The following is an 18,920-nucleotide window of genomic DNA, read 5'->3' as shown; positions in this document are numbered from 1 at the left end:
TGTGTGCCCCACGTTCTTGCACCAACAACTCCGATAGAATCGGCCTATACTACCCCATCGAGACTCGGTCAAAGCCTCTCCAAGATTCTTAACATGAATATTGGGATACGCGACACATGGATACCCCTCTCATTGCTATAAATAGGAGGTCTATCTCCCATATTTGGTATGTAATATTTCACTCTCGTATTTACTTTTTGCATTCAAGCATTTCACTTTCACGAGAGACTGACTCAAGTATCGGGGGGTTCGCGCAGGGATTCTCACTCGCGTCCCTAACCGATTTTCTTTCCAGCATGTCATCTATCGCTCTCAACCTAGCCAATGGACTTATCCATCACTGTTGTGACCCCCAGAAGACTTATCCATCGCTGTTGTTACTCTTATGAGACTCATCCATCATTGTCACTCTACCCCAGGAGACTCGCCCATCTCTCCCGATAATTACTCATCATTTGGACAATTCACACGTCACCCATTGCTTGAAAGAGTCATCCATCCCCTTAGGGAGTCGTCCATCATTAATATACACCACACGAGAGTCATCCATTGCTCGGATCAACCATACGAGAGTTATCCATCGACAATTTTTTCTTTTACAAATTTATTGTTGTAATCGTATAACAACAATTACTTAAATAAATTAGTTATAAAATTCATAAACTTTTGGTCTTGAACCAAAACACTCAAAAAAATATTTTTAACGTGTAATTTATTTATATGATATGTAAAAATATTAAAATTTGATTAAAAAAATGCATTAATTATTCCACCCATACAACTCTTATTTAAAGCCTTTGCACATAAAACATTCATGAGTTCAAGTTTCACCGTAAACCACACCAAGTAAATCCTTATAAATATAAGTCAACAATTCCAATTAAGTCGAATCTCCCATCATAGTCCTATCCGCACTTGACACGTGGCGATTAAGAGATAATTTATCAATCAAATTACGTTTATCATATGAGTTTAAGCCAAATTTTCTTGCACGTTAAATTATGCCCATTAATGAACCTAGTTCACCCTACTTTCTTCCACCCAAGGGCTATTAACACATTTGGCTTGACCTTGGCATACGTTGATAAGAGGGGAAATAGGGAAAGGAAAAAGGGATTGAAAAAAAAAAAAAGAAAGGAAGTATGAATTAAGACATTTCAAAAATTTAATTAAGGTCAACTAAAAAATAGAGAAAAATAACACGAAATTCATAAAATTAAAAGAAATCACTATAATTTGTAAAATATAAACAATACCATACACAATAATTATGGGAAGGTAAGAATTCAATTTATCCAAGTTGAATCGACTGAACTTGTCTGTTCGGTTCGATCTTTTCTTACATTGGTTTGATTCAGTTAATTTTTTTTCAAAATTTTAGTTTTCGATTTATGTTCAATTTGTTTATTAGAATAATTGAACTAATCGAACCGACTAAACTTTAAAATTATGTTATTTTGATTTTACAAAGCGATGCCATTTTCTTTGATTTTGTGTGCTTTCTATTGAGTTTCTTTCATTTTTATTTATTTATTGAGTTTAATCTATTTAGTTCAATTTATATGTTTTGAATTTAGTTTTTTTGATTATCTAAAAGTCCTATTTTTTTGAATTAATCAGTCAGTTTGGTTTGGTTTTGTTCATTGAATTTAATTGGTTAGATAAATTTCAATTAGTTTAATAATTAAATCGACTGTTTGCACACCCCATCAATTATAGAATATTTGTATAATATAAAAAGTATAACGTAAAATACAATTAGTGTAGAAATATATTATATAATATAATACACTATTTGTGTCATATGACAAATCATTCATGTCGCACATAATTGATGGAGAGTATTTTAATCTAAGGAAAATTACAAAAATACCTTGATTGAAAATCCCTATAGGTGATGCATGAATAGGATATTCAGATTAAGATATAGGTCTAGCTAGAGATGTCAAAAGGGCCGGGCCCGGGCCCGGGCCTAGGCCCTTTTGCCATTGATAGGGCCCGGCCCGGCCAGGCCCACGACCCCCCTACAAAGGGGCCTAGCCGGGCCAGCCCGTGGGCTAGAGGGCCTGGCCAAGCCCTTAGCCCACAGGGCCTAGCGGGCCGGGCTCGGTGGGCCAGACCCTTTTTTTAAATATTTTTTTAAAATAATGCATATAATATATACATATATAAATATCAAAATAATACATATATAAAAATTATTTTTTTTTCTTTTAAAAATATTTTTTTATCTTAATTCTTAAGTTTTAAATATTATTTCATCATTTTATATTTCAAAATTCTATATGTCTTATAAATTTTCTTGTGAATTGATATGAAAAATAATGTAAATATAAAAAGAATAATGTTTATTTATAATTTAAATATATAAAAAATTTAACTTAAAAATTTTAAATAAATTGATGGTTATTATTTATATATATTGCGAAATTAATTTTTTTTAGTATCAAATATCAATAATTACTAAAGAATAACAAAAAAAAGAAAGAGTAAGGGCCTGACTGGCCCATAAGGGCCCAACGGGCCACGGGCCGGGCCCTTAGACGGGCCGAGGGCCCAATTTCTTTGGCTCGGCCCGTTTGACACCTCTAGGTCTAACTTGACTTGGGTATAAAACTCAATCCAAATAATTGGATTTGCCTTGATTTGAGCTCAAGTCTATATCTGTCCAGTTTGGCTTATAGATTAAGGTCTGGTCGCCCACATGGCATAATTGTAACCGAGTTGTTCTATAGGGCTAGACAAACTTACTGACGCAGTTATCAAATGAGGGTAAAATGACGAAATTGCCCCCACCCACTTTGCAAGCCACTGCCTTGCTCTATCCTCTTCCATCCCATGGTCTCCACTGCCTCGCCTCCGTCACCTCGCTACCATCGCCGCCTCATCTCATTGACTGTCGCTGCACGACAAGGCTAGGCAACGATGACAACGAGGAGACGGAGGCGAGGCAACGAGCCAAGGGCAGCGGTGGTCATGCGAGGAGAGATGAGATAGCATGGCAGTGACATGCAAATTTACAAAGCGTGTAGGGCAATTTTGTCTTTTTGCCTCCATTCGGTAAGCCCGTCGATCACCTTATTTGGCTCTCAAGACTTTTCCATTGTAACCTTATTTTGCCTCACAATAAGCCCATATAAAGATGCAAATTCTAATAGACATGTACCTCATTTATTCACATATATTTATTTTACTTTATTTATTTATAATAGCAAAATTAACTTGATTGTTTACTTTCTTTGCGCAATTCCTTGTCGCTCGTATTTTCGATTTTGACAGATGAGGTAAATTATGGATGGACATTTAGTTCTTGCCTAAATCGACTATCAAACTCGTAGTCTATTGATACTAATCTTAACGTATCACTTGACTCTCACTTAACTTATATCCTAAAAATAAAATTAACTTAATTATTGGATGATATATTGAGTGACCAAGTCTAACTCTTATAGATTGAATAAGTTTTGAGTCCTGCAATGTTACTAGACATAAGACATAACAACACTGATGATGACTCCAATCATCATAAATAATAATTTTTGTATTTAATAAAATATAAATATTTTAAAAAATTATATATATATTTGTTTACTTTGATATATGTAAAAACTAAATAATATAAATAGTTATTAAACTTTACATTAAAATATAAAAAATCACTGAATTTACTTTAATTTATAAGTAAAAAGTCTATAAATTTCAATTTAATATATAAATTGCTGTGAATTGTCCATAAAAAAACCTGATGAAATTTTAATATTTTTATATATTAATATAAAATTTAATAATATTTTTATATTTTTATATAAAATTTATTAATTATTTATACTATTTAACCATTTACAATTATGCCAATATCCATTAGCATTTTTTGTATACATTAATAAAAATTTCAATGATTATTTATGATATTTACTCCGAAAAGTGAGAACTTCTATTTAAAAGCTTAAACGGCACATTAATGGACAACGAGAAGCAGAAATAGATGCAGTCCACGAGCTGGAAAAGCGAAGGGATTTGCCGGTGAATGGGGAGATGTGGAGCTTTCTGCTTCATCCTCTCCACCGTCGCCAGAATAGCCAGATCCGCCGGCCCTAACCCTAACCCTAACCCTAACCGTATAATTTCCAACAGCCTCGCTAATCTCCGTCTCTCCCCTGCTTCAAAGTCCCCACACCGCTTCTTCGATTTCCGGGGATTTTCTGCGCTCCCATCTCCATCTACCATTTACAGCAATGAATTTGATTACAGTGGCCATAGTTTTGAGGATAATTACGCCTTGGAGTACATGGAAGATGCGGGTACAGGAAAGATCCCCATCAAAGCTTACTTTCTCTGCACCAGGTTCTCTTAACGTGCCCTAGCCATGTATATGTCTCATGTGTACACGCATGTTTAATGAATGTTCTCTTTTAAGTTTGTCTTTGTTGTTTTCTGTAAATTGGTGCATAGTTGAGAACATCTTGATGGAAAATTTGCATGTTAGCTCGTGTTATTAGATGTGCATGCAGTCGTATAAATAATCTTCAAGAAATTTATGTATTCGTGCTGTAATTGAAGAAGCAGAGCTTCTTGGAAATTTGTGCTGTTTATGATTGAGGAGTTGCAAGTTTACTATTAAGGTAGCGTTTAAAATGAGCAAGATAGCTTGTATCAAGATAATGTTGAAATATTTTTCAGATCAAGATATGGAATGGTCAAGATACAGTTGAGAAGTATTTCGAGATTTATATCAAACTGTTTGTTAAATTTTTTCGAATTCATTGATAAATGTACTTTTTCTTTTCATATGCTTGTTAAATTTTTTAGAATTCATTGAGAAATGTACTTTTTCTTTCCATATGTTTTCCATATGCTTGTTAGTTTAGTGGCCTTTTAAAAAATAATAAAAATTATTGAAAATTTATTTTTCTTGCTTTTTGAGATGCAAAATCACTAATTAAATTTTTGTATTCTAGTTTAGAAAGTAATTTTTTTTCAATTGATAATATAGCTAAGTTACTTAAATCTTTCTTGTGACATACTTGAATGTAAATAAGATTTTATTAATCTTGATTTTGAAAAACTTCTTTTTGCTAAAGTCATAGTAACAAGAATGGTTAATAATATTCTATAAGCTATCCATGCATTTGGAAAAGAATTTACCTTTTTTATAAAATTTAGTATTGCAAGTGGTGTTTTAATGTCAATGGTTATAATTTCTTTTAAACTTTTAATTCTGAAAATAAATCTAAACCATTAATATTAGATAGCATATCATGTTTTAGAAAATTTTCAAGATTTAAACAAATTTTCTTCAAATTATCATCATTAAACAATTTTAACTTTTCTATGTTACAAAATTATCTTCATAAATTTTAAATTGTTCAAATCTATTTTGAAGAGAGGAAAATAGTGCCACCAAAGTACTGCAATAAGATACCAAAAGTAAAACATGGTGGCATCATGCTACTCCATTGAACTTCGATAAGAGATGAGTATTTACGCAGCACACCATATAGTAGTTTGTCACGATCCTAGGGTTAAAGAGGGGGTTTTTGGGGATAAATAACCACCTGTATTAGTTAGCTGGGGGAAAATAACTAACTACTGGTATTAGTTAGCTGGAAGTTGTTTAGTGGTTAGGGAGTTGAAGAGCTAACTGTACAATACAACAGTCCAACCTCTTCTGTTATATCAGTTATGAGGTGGGCTTTATATGTAGCCGATGGGCATGAGGAAGGGGGCATCGAATGACACAGAAGTCTACTTTCCCATATCCTATCTCTCCATCGTTTTTTTCTCTCTTTCTCGTTCTGTCTCCTTCTCATTCTATTCTGTTCAAACCATCTGATTTCCCATAATTGTCCATTCCCCAATTCTTGGGGCGTGTCATAGTTTTGGAATGTGCCACCTCTTTCAAAAAGGCATGCAACTGCAAAAGTAAGGTCCTTGACAGGTTGGCAAGGGACTGCAAATCCAAAAAAAAGGAACCTGTAAGATCATCTTAGATGTTAAACAGATCCAGTCTTGGATTAATTAAGTGATTAAAACATATACACAATAGCAAAGGTTAATCCTCATACAGATTTTAGTTGCCATCCATGTAGTTTTCTGTCCATATTGTTGGCTTGGAAAGTGAATTTGGCATGAATCCATTGCAATGAATGCCATTAGATGTGTTTATCTACATAATCAACATGTAAATTTCAACCACCAGGCAGTGACAGTATAAGACAATACCAGTTTTGGTGCTTCAGGACCTCGGCTGCTGCAATTTTTTTGGGGCCCACATAGGCCTTAGTGAAAGACTAATAAATACCTGGTTTACACTTCCACAATATAATACAGAAAAGTATTCTTTCCCACACTTTGCAAGGGTTAAGGAGGGTCATCTTTGTAATTGAAAGACTAATACCACAAGCTAGAGAGAGTTAAAGTAAATAGCTAGAGGTAAGATGCCATATCTTCAGTTTGAATTAGCTGAGCCTTAAGAAGAAAAGGTAGACTTTGATAACCAGGTGAATGGGCCTTACTAGGTTTATGGAGGAAATGGTCCCACTGTCAGCCCTGTTGGATTATTGTCTAGGACTGTAACTTAAGTCATATCAGCCCAAAAGACTCATTTCTAGTGGTTGGTTTTATCAAATCTCTGTCCTGACAAAGTTATGTTGTTTGTTTCACCTATATGAGCTTCTTTTTTTTTGGCTAATGTCTATATGAGCTTCTTGTGCACACACAAACTCCCTCACCTAAAATAAAAATGACAAGTAACTGGATCTTTCCTTTTTGTATATAACCACTTGCTTAGATATGCAGATTCAGTACCGAAGTCTCTTTAGTATTGCTTTTCTATATTATATGGTTTCCGAGAAGGTGATAAATGATAATATACTTGTTTATTAGTGATTGCAAGTAAGGCCTGTATTTGCTTGGATTAGTGGATCTTCATCTCCATGCTAACCTGTGCATGCCATCCCTTGAGCTCCATCCACTGTTCCTGCCCTTTTGTTACTTTGTTTTGTTTTTTTTCCATATATATATATATGTATGTATGTTTGCTTCTAAGATTTATGGTTTTGGCAGTATTGATTTGAAGGGCATGCACGCTGAGAATTCAAGCAATGTTATTCCTCCTACCTCTCGCTCGTCAAATTATATTGCTCTCAGATTTTGCAATTTCCCTTCAAAAACTACTGTAAGAATAAACAATAAATGAATATACGTACTTGTCATTTTCTTCTTCTACTTGTCTTATTCCTTCAGTTTTGATGTCTCTTTTCCCTACAGTCAGTTTCCCCTATGATGCAATTGAGATATTTTTGTTCAATTTAGTTCTCATTACAGAGGTTAGTAGAGTAACTCAAATTTTTAGCTTCACAGCAACAAAGCATCTTAAGGAAAATAAAGAGTAAGCTGCTGTCATGATCCTAGGACTTAACTTAGGATCAGTTTGGGAATCGGATGAATCCGATGCAGCTACGGCCAAGAACAGAAAGAAATTAAGGAGGAATTTGAGAGAATGAGGGAGAGATTAGAAGAAGTGTTAGGGGAATTAGAAGAACAGAAAAGAGGGAGATGAAGATCAAGAAAGGGGAGAGAATTTGGAAGAGGAGAAAAACAGATTTCAATTCATTAATTTCTTGGATAACAAAACAAACCATTACAGCAATATTTTATAGGCATATTTGCCTTCTAACAGCCTAGCACATGCTCTCATATGCTTCTAACCACTTGCTAAAATATCCCTAACAAACTATTCTATCTTATTACAATAATACCCTTTTATTGCTCATGGGGTTATGACAATTCCCCCCTCCTTAAGAGAGTTTTTGTCTCCAAGAACTTGCCGCGAGTAGCTGTTGCTCTTCATCCAATTCCAATCTTCTCTATGCGGATCATCCTCCTTTCTTTCTTTCTACCTTTAGGTCTCTTCTTCTTCATTCTTAGGTTTCCAAGATTAATTCCAAGTATAAATTGGCCCAAAATTTCATTAGGGAAAACTGCATTACCATCTACTACAAGTAAGGAGAGCAGATTTACAACCATAGTTGCTGTTATTGTACCCTCATTCAACCCACAGCTATGCTCTGCTGTAAAAATATCAACAACAGCCTTGAAATGCAGCAATGGGGACTTGTAAACTTGCCTTGAATGCTCATACCAAGGCTGTTTATGAGCATTAACATTAGGAGCTGCTGCAACTTCAATTCCAGCCAACGATTCATCCCTCAATGCAGTAGACATCAACTTAGAATTGCGAGTGGAAGTAAAAAACAGCATAGCAGCAGAAGCTGTGTTTCCCTTAGCAAAACCTTTGGCTTCTTCCGCCATATCCCTTAGCTTTCCTCCAGCTAGTGTTGTCTTCACCTTCTCATTGCCTATTTCATCCCAAGTTAAGGATAGTTCAACCTGCTTTGGAACCAAAATCCCATCGAAAGAATGCCTCTTCTCAACCTCCAGCTTCTTCCTTACTGCCAGTCCAAGTTCATCAGCCTTAGGGTCAATTTCCGTAGAGTCAATATAAGATTCTTCAGGTCCTTTGATACCATTTGCTTGATCCCATGTTGTTCCATCAGCATCTCTATCTCTCTGTTTCTTCTTCAATGCCTTCAATGTTAATTCTTGGAGCCTGACACTATCAGCAGCATGCTTGAGAGTCTTGGGCTGAAACATCGTCACCATTGGCCTCAACTCTTCGTTCAAGCTAATTAAGAAGCTTGAAATGAAATAGGACTCTGTCAAATAGGGGTTATGATTGAGCATCAAGGCCATCGGCTCTTCAAATCTCATTTCGTACTCCCTTACTGACCCATCTTGCTTGATTTTGTAGAATTCTTCCACCACATTAGACAAACATTGGTCTCCAAACATCTCCCCTTGCAGCCTTTGGGTAGCCTCTTTAGGTCTTCTCACTTCTTTTTCATATTCATTCCAATTAGATGAAGGAGGTGGTGATGAGAAAGAGGAAGCAAACCTCTCAGTATTCTCTAGGATATTTGGAGTCAGTTTCTTCATGGATGATTGACTTTGGTGGGTGAACATGTCCATGAGACCCTGTAGTTGATCCTTCATTTCATCTAGAAACCCATTCACCCTTCTCTCAAAAGCGCCCCAACCTTCTCTCCAAGTTTCCAAAAGGAGCATCCAATGTCATGACTGTTTAGTGGAGTTGCTGATCTTTCTTTTTTTTTTTTTTTTGCAGTTGTTTTCCTTGCTTGTTAGCCTTCAATTTGAATTGGAAACCACAACCCAGGACTAATTGTTCAGCTACGATAATCCAACTCTAGACCTTCAAATCAGAACTGAGAAATCATTTATCAACACCTAAATCCCTTTGCTGAAATTAATTTCAGCAGCCTAAAAAAATCGAATAATCAGAACTGAGAAATCATTTATCAACACCTAAATCCCTTTGCTGAAATTAATTTCAGCAGCCTAAAAAAATCGAATTGGAATCGTATTTCTGCTTCATTCTCAATTGCATATGCCTCTTTGCCTTCTGAACTTTATCGTTCTTGCCACTGGATCACCACCGTAAGCCACCGCTAGAGATTAATTCCGCTAGAAACGTTCCAGCCTCAATCGCCTTCCAATTTCTCGTCCTACAGTGCCTACTTTGAGCAATTGTGATGCACCCAATAAAATCCTCTGCTCTCAACCTATTATGCGTTCAGTTTCGGTTCCGAAATCAGACGGGTTAGCTACCAGTCCACTCGCCACAACCTAGATTGATTGAGTAACTGATTTGCATGCACACCCTCCAAAATGAAGTCGCTACCCACTGAAATCGTTGCCTAATCACCCACTGAAACATTGATCGTGAAGTGATTTACAAGCAGTAACATACCTCTACTTCTCGTCTAATTCCAGCTGCTCCATTGCGCCTCCAAAATCCGAGCCTGACCATTAAGAAATTGTCGGAATCGCAATCAGAATCACCAAACCACCTTCGCCTTCAAAATTTGTACAAGAGCTCGTTGCTAAGATCGCCTGGCTCCTGTTGTTCGGAAATAGTCGGAATTTGATGGTCTACTGTGACTTATCGCGATGATCACAATCGCTATCTGATTTCCGACCCAATCGATCTGTCTTGTTGAAATTGCCGCAACGCCTCTAACAACGATTCTATACCTCGCCTTCGACAACCTAATTTGGCCTTCGAGATTCATTCGCCTCGCCTTCTAGATTGACTACAACAACTCGGAAAATAACAGCAAATCACCCTGCTGTTCCACCTTCAATGTCGCTCCGTTTCAAATCCCATACCTGCTGCGCTACTTTGATTTGGACTTCAAATTCAACTCGGTATCATCGTCGGCCTCTCCTTCGCACGCTAATTCCGAGCAAGACTTATTAAAATTTGCTGCCGTTCGTTAACATCTTGCCTCGCCCATTTCGAATCTGTTGCCAGATCACCTTCGACGGACTCCGACACCAATCGCGAAGGCTCCTCAGTTTTTGTTGCCTCTGGTGCTATTCGCGTCGCCAACTTCAGCGGATCTCCCGTACCAGTCGTTCGCTCTAATCGTGAATCCTCCTGGCTTGCTTGTCTTCGATCCCAGTCAAGATTACTGGAGTCTTAGCCGCGAGCCAATCCCTTACTTCTCCTTCAGATCCAAGCCAACACTCCCTTTTTCATGCATCAGAATCAATTCCAAGATTCAATGGCCTTGGATCATAGGCTCAGTTCACCCAATCGTTTCCTGTAACTCGACCGGCTCCGCGAACTGTCCTCCAAAGTAGCCTCAATTAGTTTCGAGGGACGCCTCTCTTGGTGACAATCTGTCCTTGTTCCTTAGAAATTGAATCGGAAGTGTTGGTCGATCGGTTCTGTTGAAGCTCTTTGACAGTTTGCCCATATCATTATATTTGCCTCAATTCCGTCTAGAATAGATTGAAATCACAGCCGAGGAACATGCTCTGATACCAATTTGTCATGATCCTAGGGTTTAACCTAGGATCAATTTGGGAATCGGATGAATCCGATGCAGCTACGACCAAGAACAGAAAGAAATTAAGGAGGAATTTGAGAGAATGAGGGAGAGATTAGAAGAACAGAAAAGAGGGAGATGAAGATCAAGAAATGGGAGAGAATTTGGAAGAGGAGAAAAACAGATTTCAATTCATTAATTTCTTGGATAACAAAACAAACCATTACAACAATCTTTTATAGGCATATTTGTCTTCTAACAGCCTAGCACATGCTCTCATATGCGTCTAACCACTTGCTAAAATATCCCTAACAAACTGTTCTATCTTATTACAATAATATCCTTTTATTGCTCGTAGGGTCATGACAGCTACCCCTCTCACCCCATTTTGGGGGATAGACAGTGATGTGTTTTTTTTCTCTTTTTGTTTTGCATGTGTATGTGTTTTAATTTTGTCCAGTGTTGCATGGAATTTTCTATTCTTTTAGGCTGGTTTACAGTGGATATAAAGGTAAGCACATGCGAGAATAAATGAGGTTATAACTTATAAGTAATTAGGTTGGAGTGACATTTATTGAAGATAAGATACAGGAGTCACAAGTAAGATGGTTTGAACATATGAGAAGAAGACCGATAGAAGTTCCTATGAGATGAGTGGATGAAGTGGAATAAATTTGTAGCCGAGGGGGGGTGGACCAAAGAAAACTTATGTAGGAAACTCTTAGACATAAGATATATTGACTTCACAAAGGACATAGCTAGGATAGAGATACATGGAGGTCTATAATTCACATAGTGCCAACCCTACCTAGTGGGATTCAGGCTTGGGAATGTTGTTATATGGGGATAGAACATAAGATATGTGTTCAACTGTTGCACCTAATTAAACAGTGGTTTTTCAATTTGTAACATGTTTGGAGTAGAATAATCTCACATTTGATAATTAACAAAAATGAATTTCTAGCCTCTCACATAGATGAGGAGTTAGAGATCTCCTTTAATCTGTATCTTTTGTTGAATTTTAGTTACTTCTTTGAATAAGCAATACATCTTATCCTAGAGTCTATTTAATGTCTATTGTATTCCGTTTTTCATGGTAATGTCCACATGGTTATACCATAGATGGCTGAGGAGGTCAAATGCTATAGAGATTCCTACGCTCACTGAAGCCCGTATAGCATAGACATGCCTGTTAGAGGGAATGTAGACATTCCTACACTCACAAACTTCCTCACCTACTCTTTTATGAAAGTTTTTGTTTTAATGGTCCTCATATAATTTGAAGGAGGCTGCATTACTGCTCATTCATGACATTTTACATGGGTGGTTAGACTATTGAAGGATCCTCAACCTTTATTTTGAATGCCAATTTATTTTTTGAATGGTGTTCCTGACTCAAGATCTTTGACTTCAGGGCATTAGACATGAAGGGGATGAGAGCTGTTGCTGTTATATGGTTGTATTCCAATATGGGTCTGCTGTCCTGTTTAACGTTGAGGATCATGATGCTGAAGCATTTTTGGAAATTATTAGAAGACATGCTTCTGGATTGCTCCCAGAGATGAGGAAGGATGGTATTTTTCTTCTAAATTGCTTTCTTTTGTCAAGTATAAATCTGTATGAAAAATGACTTTTCTCTCCAGTTTGGTCAATGTGTAAAGATAGGATCGTATGTTTTTCTATGGATAGTGGATGACAACAGGATGCACCTTACCAAGTGTTTTTCTTGAGTCTGCTGAGCTCTCCAGAGATTTACTTGTACTCTTTTATTTAATTTTTGAGGTTGTGATATTCAATGCAGTGGACAAGACTTTCTCAGAAATAAAGAATAAATAAATAATCACATAGTGACGTGATGCTCGATGCTGGTAAAGACCAAACCCTCGGGTAGCATGACTTTGTGTGGCTGCATGACTCGTGAATCAGTCATCGGAGGATGCAGATAAGGTTAAAGGGGTTGCTTGACCTACCTTGCAGTCCTGCAGCCTAGCTGAGGTCATGTGACCTTTCTTAGGTTATGTGAGCCCTGGCTGATGGTTATGCGAGGTGGTGCAACCAACAATGCACAACCCCTCTCGACCCTTGCAAAGCAGTAAGCCTTGTGCATTGGGGATGCCCTAGTCATAATTATAGTAACAATAAATGGTGACATAGTTGGAACTGGAAATATTTCTTTTCCAATTATCAAGTCACATTACATTAATAGTATTTATTCCTACTTGATTTTATTTTGAATTTTGCTTAATTTTCATGGTCTTTCTTTTTCAATTAGAAAACTCTAGTACTCTGCAATTTGAATTACACAAAGCTTGCCGCCTTACGCTATGTTTGGAAGAGAGGTGGGGTAGAGAATGGAATGGTACATAATGGAATGGAACGTAAGGGTAAAAGAAATAATGTAAAGTTTGTTACCCTTCTATTGTTTAGGAAGAATGAAACATAAATGAACATAATATAACTTTACTTTGTTTGGATAGAGAATGGAACGGGACGAAAAAGATAAAAAAGAAAATGAAGTTACAATTATATCCCTTTACTTCCAAATAAATAAAAAAGTACAAAAATAACAAGGGTAAGATAGTAAAAATAATAAGTTAATAACCATATTTATAAAAATATTTTAAGGGATACAAAGGGGATGGGAGGGTATCATGTACACCCCCCCTCCCCTCCTACCATGAAACCTCCATCCAAACAAGGGAAAAGATCTTCCTTCCCCTCCCCCTCCGCCTCCATACCATCCATCCAAACATAGGCTTGGTGTTCGTTTGACATTTTTTTAGCAAAAAGATATGCTTTTGGATCAAATGCAAAATTGTGGTGTGATATCTAGAATAATCTAACAATAACACAAACAATATCCTCTCATACTCTCATTCTATGTAAGAGCATTTGAGCAAAGGAGCCATGGCATGGGTACACATATCATGACTTCCTAGGCAACATGTCAAACCATCTTGACAATCACTCCCTCTAGGGGTTGAGCTCACTGTAGTACAAATTTTGAGTGCCATTTTCATGAGGTCACAAGTAAATCTTATAATTGCGAACTTTGAGAATGGAGATGTCTCATAGTGCTAGCCTCATGAGGTGGAGTGTAAATCTTCATAATATTTTCTTTCAATGATTTGAGTTCTCCATGTTGTGTATGCTATTTGTAGACGACATAGTGTTGGTGGATGAAATAAAAGAAGGAGTGAACACTAAGCTTGAGTTATGGAGAAACAATTTAGAATCGAAGAGATTTAAATTAAGTAGAAAGAAAACAGAATATATGGAATGTAAATTTAGTAAGAATGCAAGAGTGGAGGATGTTATAATAAAATTGGAAGACCAAATCTTACAAAGAAAAGACCATTTTCGATATTTGGAATCAGTGATTCAAAAAGATGGAGAAATTCACGAGGATGTCACACATAGAATTAAGACAGGTTGGCTAAAATGGAGAAATGCATCGGGGGTGTTATGTGATGGTAAAATCTCATTAAAATTGAAAGGAAAATTCTATAGGACAGCTATAAGACCAGTTTTGTTTTACGGCTCAGAATGTTGGGCAGTCAAATACCAACATGAGCAAAAGACAAGTGTAGCGGAGATGAGGATGTTAAGATGGATGTGCGGCCATACAAGAAAAGATAAAATTAGAAATGAAGTTATTCGTAATAAGATAGGAATAGTGCCAATAGAGGAGAAGATGAGAGAGATTAGACTAAGATGGTTTGGTCATGTGAGAAGGAGACCAAGAGATGCTCCTGTGAGGAGAGTTGATGAAATGGAACAATTAATCAAAAAAAGAGATAGAGGCAGACCTAAGAAGACTTTGAGGGAGACATTAAAGTTTGATATGAAGTGTATGGATTTCAATGAAGATATGACAAAAGATAGAAATACATGGAAGTCTAGAATTCATGTAGCCGACCCCACATAGTGGGATAAGGGCTGGATATGTTGTTGTTGTTGATTGAGTTCTCCATGTTATTTCTCAAAGTGCCACCCCTGTGAGGTGGCACATAGATCCATCTAATCTTTTCTTTGAGTGTTGAGACTCAATTTAGTAAGGTATCTCATATAGTGTTCTACGTAGGATCCATTGTTATAAGAATGCTTGCAATATCTCCTCAGTTGGCTGATGGGACTTTTGCCTGGCCTTGAAGCTCTCAGAAGATCCTTGGTTTGACCAACATATGTATCCCGTTGGATGCTCCGTGTTGCTAGTTCATTGAAAGGAAACTCGGTTCAGTTGATGGAACTTTGCCTGAGTGCTTTGCTTACAATCAAAAACTATTACCATAAGAATGCCTCCACAAGGATGCTTGCTGCATCATCATGGCTCACTTAATGAAACTTTCTGCCCTAGTGCTTAGCTAGCATGTACTTCCCTTCACCACATGGAGATAAGGTCTCCATTTAATTTGCCTCTGCCATGCCAACCTGCATTCTACAAGTTGCCTGGGTCTCTGTTTGCACAGATGCCAAGGATTTACGGATTGGATACTAGAGTTACAAATTTTCATCAAGTCATCATACCTTCTTTCTTGAGCAAGCTTGATCTTGACCAGGTAGAGAGAGAGAGAGAGAGAGAGAGAGAGAGAGTCCAGTTAGAAAGGTGGTTGCACCACATGTAGCTAGCGTTCATACATCTGAAAAAGATGGTGTCACTACCACCACGATTTCCATGATTCCATGATGTCAAACCCACTACTAGAGTGTAAGTCATGATGTCATGTCCCTTGGACACTTGCATTCTCACTTGACCTTTCAACTATAATTGGGGTACTTTGTTTTTCAGCAGATATAGAATCTCTCTCTCTCTCTCTCTCTCGTGGCTGCTATCTTCCTTCTTTGTTCTTGCTATCCCCGTGTGCTTAGTGCTTAATGTAATTCTCTGTAGGCATTTGTCTGTCAGTTCACAATCAATCTTTCTGCATTATACTCAATGATGGAAGATCTTTCCACCTGTGCCAGACTTGCACACCCTTTCTAGTACTTTAATCCACTAAACAATGAATTTTCAACATCTTGGCAACTCTGTTGGGGAAGAGTGGTACTTAGCACCTATGCTAGCTCATAGTATATCACATCCAGGAATTTCACATCTGCCCTTCAAAAATTAATAAGGACAACAGTACTTAGTGGATAAGAAATACTAATTTTTGCGTTCTCATTTTGTTGTCATCACTAGACTTATTTCCCTTGATATTGCATTTTGTTAATTCAGCTGTTTGGTTATTTTAGCTTTTCCACAAGTTGTACCCAGCAAGATTAAAGTGCTGATATGACATAAAAGAATGCTGATATTCCTCATTTTCTGTATGTTTCCTGTTAAGCCCCAATTGACTATTTTCTTCTATAATCTGATATTTGTTTATAATTAACTTCTAAGTTGATGCATGATTTTTTTTTTTTTTTTTGGGCTTCCATTTGTCTCCCAGATTATGCTGTAAAAGAGATGCCATTATTGGTTGAGGATATGCAAGGAGGCCCTGACTTCATTGTTCTTAAAAATATTGATACTGATAGTATTCGAATAATTGGCAGCGTGCTTGGTCAAAGTATTGCTTTAGATTATTTTGTATCACAGGTAATGATCTCATAAACAATTATACTTCTCTTTAGTTTAAATTGTCTGTTGTTAATTAAAGACAGTACATTAGGTTTGCTTGGTAGCTACTGTAGAATGCTGGTGATTTCTAATAAAAAAATGCTTTTTTCTTAATTTAGATTATCTGTTTAGTTATTTTTGAAGGGATACAGAATTGGCTATCTTACACAGCCTTTTCCATATCATAATTGCATATTCATTATCACTATCACTGTGTGTTGGAGGAGGATGTTATTAGGGATCTTATTCTGAGGATGCCAGATCCAAAAATCTGTAAGTATTTATGATTCTCTTTCTCACTCCCTTTCTCTATCTTTTTTAGGTTGACTCTATGGTTGAAGAATTTACAGATATAAATCGTGGAATGGAAAAAACTGGTACTTTCACAATGAATAGGAAGAAGCTTTTTAAACTAGTTGGAAAGGCAAATTCGAATCTTGCTGATGTGATTCTCAAAGTGGGTCTTTTTGATAGGTAAGTTGGATGCATGCAATTCTGTGTTTTTACTGAAATGAACTGTTTCTACTGAATTTTAAAAGCCTTTGGTCAGTTCAATATTTCCCTGTAAAAAATCTGGAGTTGAACTTGAACACCCCTCACTGAAATGTCTCAAAAGGTTAATAGAATCCATGTTAGTGAAGAACTATAGGGTTAGTTAATAGAATCTCTCTCTCTCTCTACACACAAACACATACATATATGCATGATAACACGTCTTGGAAATCATACTAGTATAGTTTCAATTCAGTCTTTCAACTACTAATATGAAAAATTGTTATATCCACATGTATCTTGTTCTCTTCCATATCTGTCTCGCAAACAGTAGAGCCAAACTGTACTAGAGGGAGGGATTGGGTGGAATAAACTTTTGAGGTGGAACTTTATCCTGGTTTCTATGATGTATAATATATTTCAAACAAATAACAAAAATCCCTACCATCTGGCTTCTGTCACTGCTGCTCATACATAGATATCTATTCACTAGCACATCCAAATAGTAGATTTCCGGGCGAAATGGCTATAAAGGAAGAGACAAAAAGAGAAAGGGTTCTTTGTAATTGTGTAATGTTGATGATCATTCTATAGAAATGGTTCTACTATAAGCCCCACTTTTTTCCAAGATTAAGAATTAATAATTAAATATTTAGACTATGGGAATAGAGGCCAATATGTAGTCAGATATGATATTTGATTCTAACTCTTAGCACGTTACACATCCTGCTTAAATTTTGAGTTATCTAGTTATGGCAAAGAGGCTCGATTCGTGACAGTAGGACCTTATGTTTTTCATCACTTTAACCATGTTTAAGTAATGTAGCTCTGTGCAGTGAGGTGGCGACTTCTTAAGAGTTCTTCATATAATTAAAAGTTGCCTCTGAAATTTTTTTTATTGTTTTATTACACAGGTCAGAAATTGCTTGGAGAGATGCAAAATATGCTCAAATATATGAGTACCTCCGGGAGGAGTATGAAGTTGCACAACGGTTTGGAAACCTCGATTTCAAATTGAAATTTGTGGAGGTACGTTTCAGCCTTTGGCATCATGTCTTAAAAGGACGTTTAAGCTGGCTCTCTCTCTTTGGATATTATGGAGTTTTGAGTTCTCTTTGGCATTAGAATAACACCGTGCATCAAGTGACCAGCAGGTGAAATTAAGATATTCTATTTTCACAGGCCTACAGAAGATGAGGCCATAGCATTAATAGAAATGATTGGCGTGTTAAAAGTCATATAGCCGACCACACAATGAGATTAAGACTTTATATATGCACTTGTTATATGTCAGTTAACCATTGGAAAAACCGATATATGACCAAACTCATGTTTTGTTATGAATAGAGTGATGGTGTACTATATATTCTTCCATTGATTTAGATCTTAATTTGACCTTTCTTTTCTGTTGGCAGCACAACATTCATTTCCTTCAAGAAGTCCTCCAAAACAGGAGGTCAGATCTCCTGGAATGGTGCATCATATTCTTGCTGAGCATTGAGAATGTTATATCAGTATATGAGATAGTTCATGATTCAACCATAGTTCCGGTGTGATCTCGAACCACACAGATTCATTTCTTCTTCTTAATCCATAGAGCTAATTTAAGTTATTGACTGGGAGCCTTGGTCCCCATCCATAAGATATTATTATTATTTTTTTAATTTTGTGACTGAAAAGTGAGGGATTCTTGCCGCCGAAATAATTGTTTTGTAAAGCAAACGTGAGACTGCCGAGCATGAGCATTTAGAACTAATACAAGTTATTGTATCAAAATAATTGAATAGAGCCCTATTTGTTGTTCCAGAATAAGAAGTAAAAAGAAGGGAATAGAGCTGTGTTTGTTTTGAGTTTTAATTTTGTTATATTTTTATATTATATTTGTCTCAACGGAAAATATTTTACTTGCTTTT

The 18,920-nt window shown here is 36.5% G+C and overlaps 1 protein-coding gene across 1 annotated transcript; it reads left to right on the top strand.

Annotated features, from left to right (window-relative positions):
* The first annotated feature begins 3,957 nt into the window (after positions 1 to 3,957).
* On the top strand, positions 3,958 to 18,864 carry LOC127806388 (protein RETARDED ROOT GROWTH, mitochondrial). The gene is made up of 7 exons (XM_052343638.1): positions 3,958 to 4,344; positions 7,066 to 7,177; positions 12,328 to 12,487; positions 16,346 to 16,494; positions 16,838 to 16,989; positions 17,922 to 18,036; positions 18,423 to 18,864. Exons 1-7 carry the CDS (start codon positions 4,028 to 4,030, stop codon positions 18,561 to 18,563), a joined length of 1,146 nt encoding a protein of 381 aa, XP_052199598.1. The 5' UTR covers positions 3,958 to 4,027; the 3' UTR covers positions 18,564 to 18,864.
* Positions 18,865 to 18,920: the final 56 nt, after the last annotated feature.

The sequence above is a fragment of the Diospyros lotus genome, chromosome 7, assembly GCF_014633365.1.
Source record: "Diospyros lotus cultivar Yz01 chromosome 7, ASM1463336v1, whole genome shotgun sequence".
NCBI lineage: Eukaryota > Viridiplantae > Streptophyta > Magnoliopsida > Ericales > Ebenaceae > Diospyros > Diospyros lotus.
Note: the sequence above shows the minus strand (reverse complement) of the source record. Positions and strands in the feature narration are given on the sequence as shown.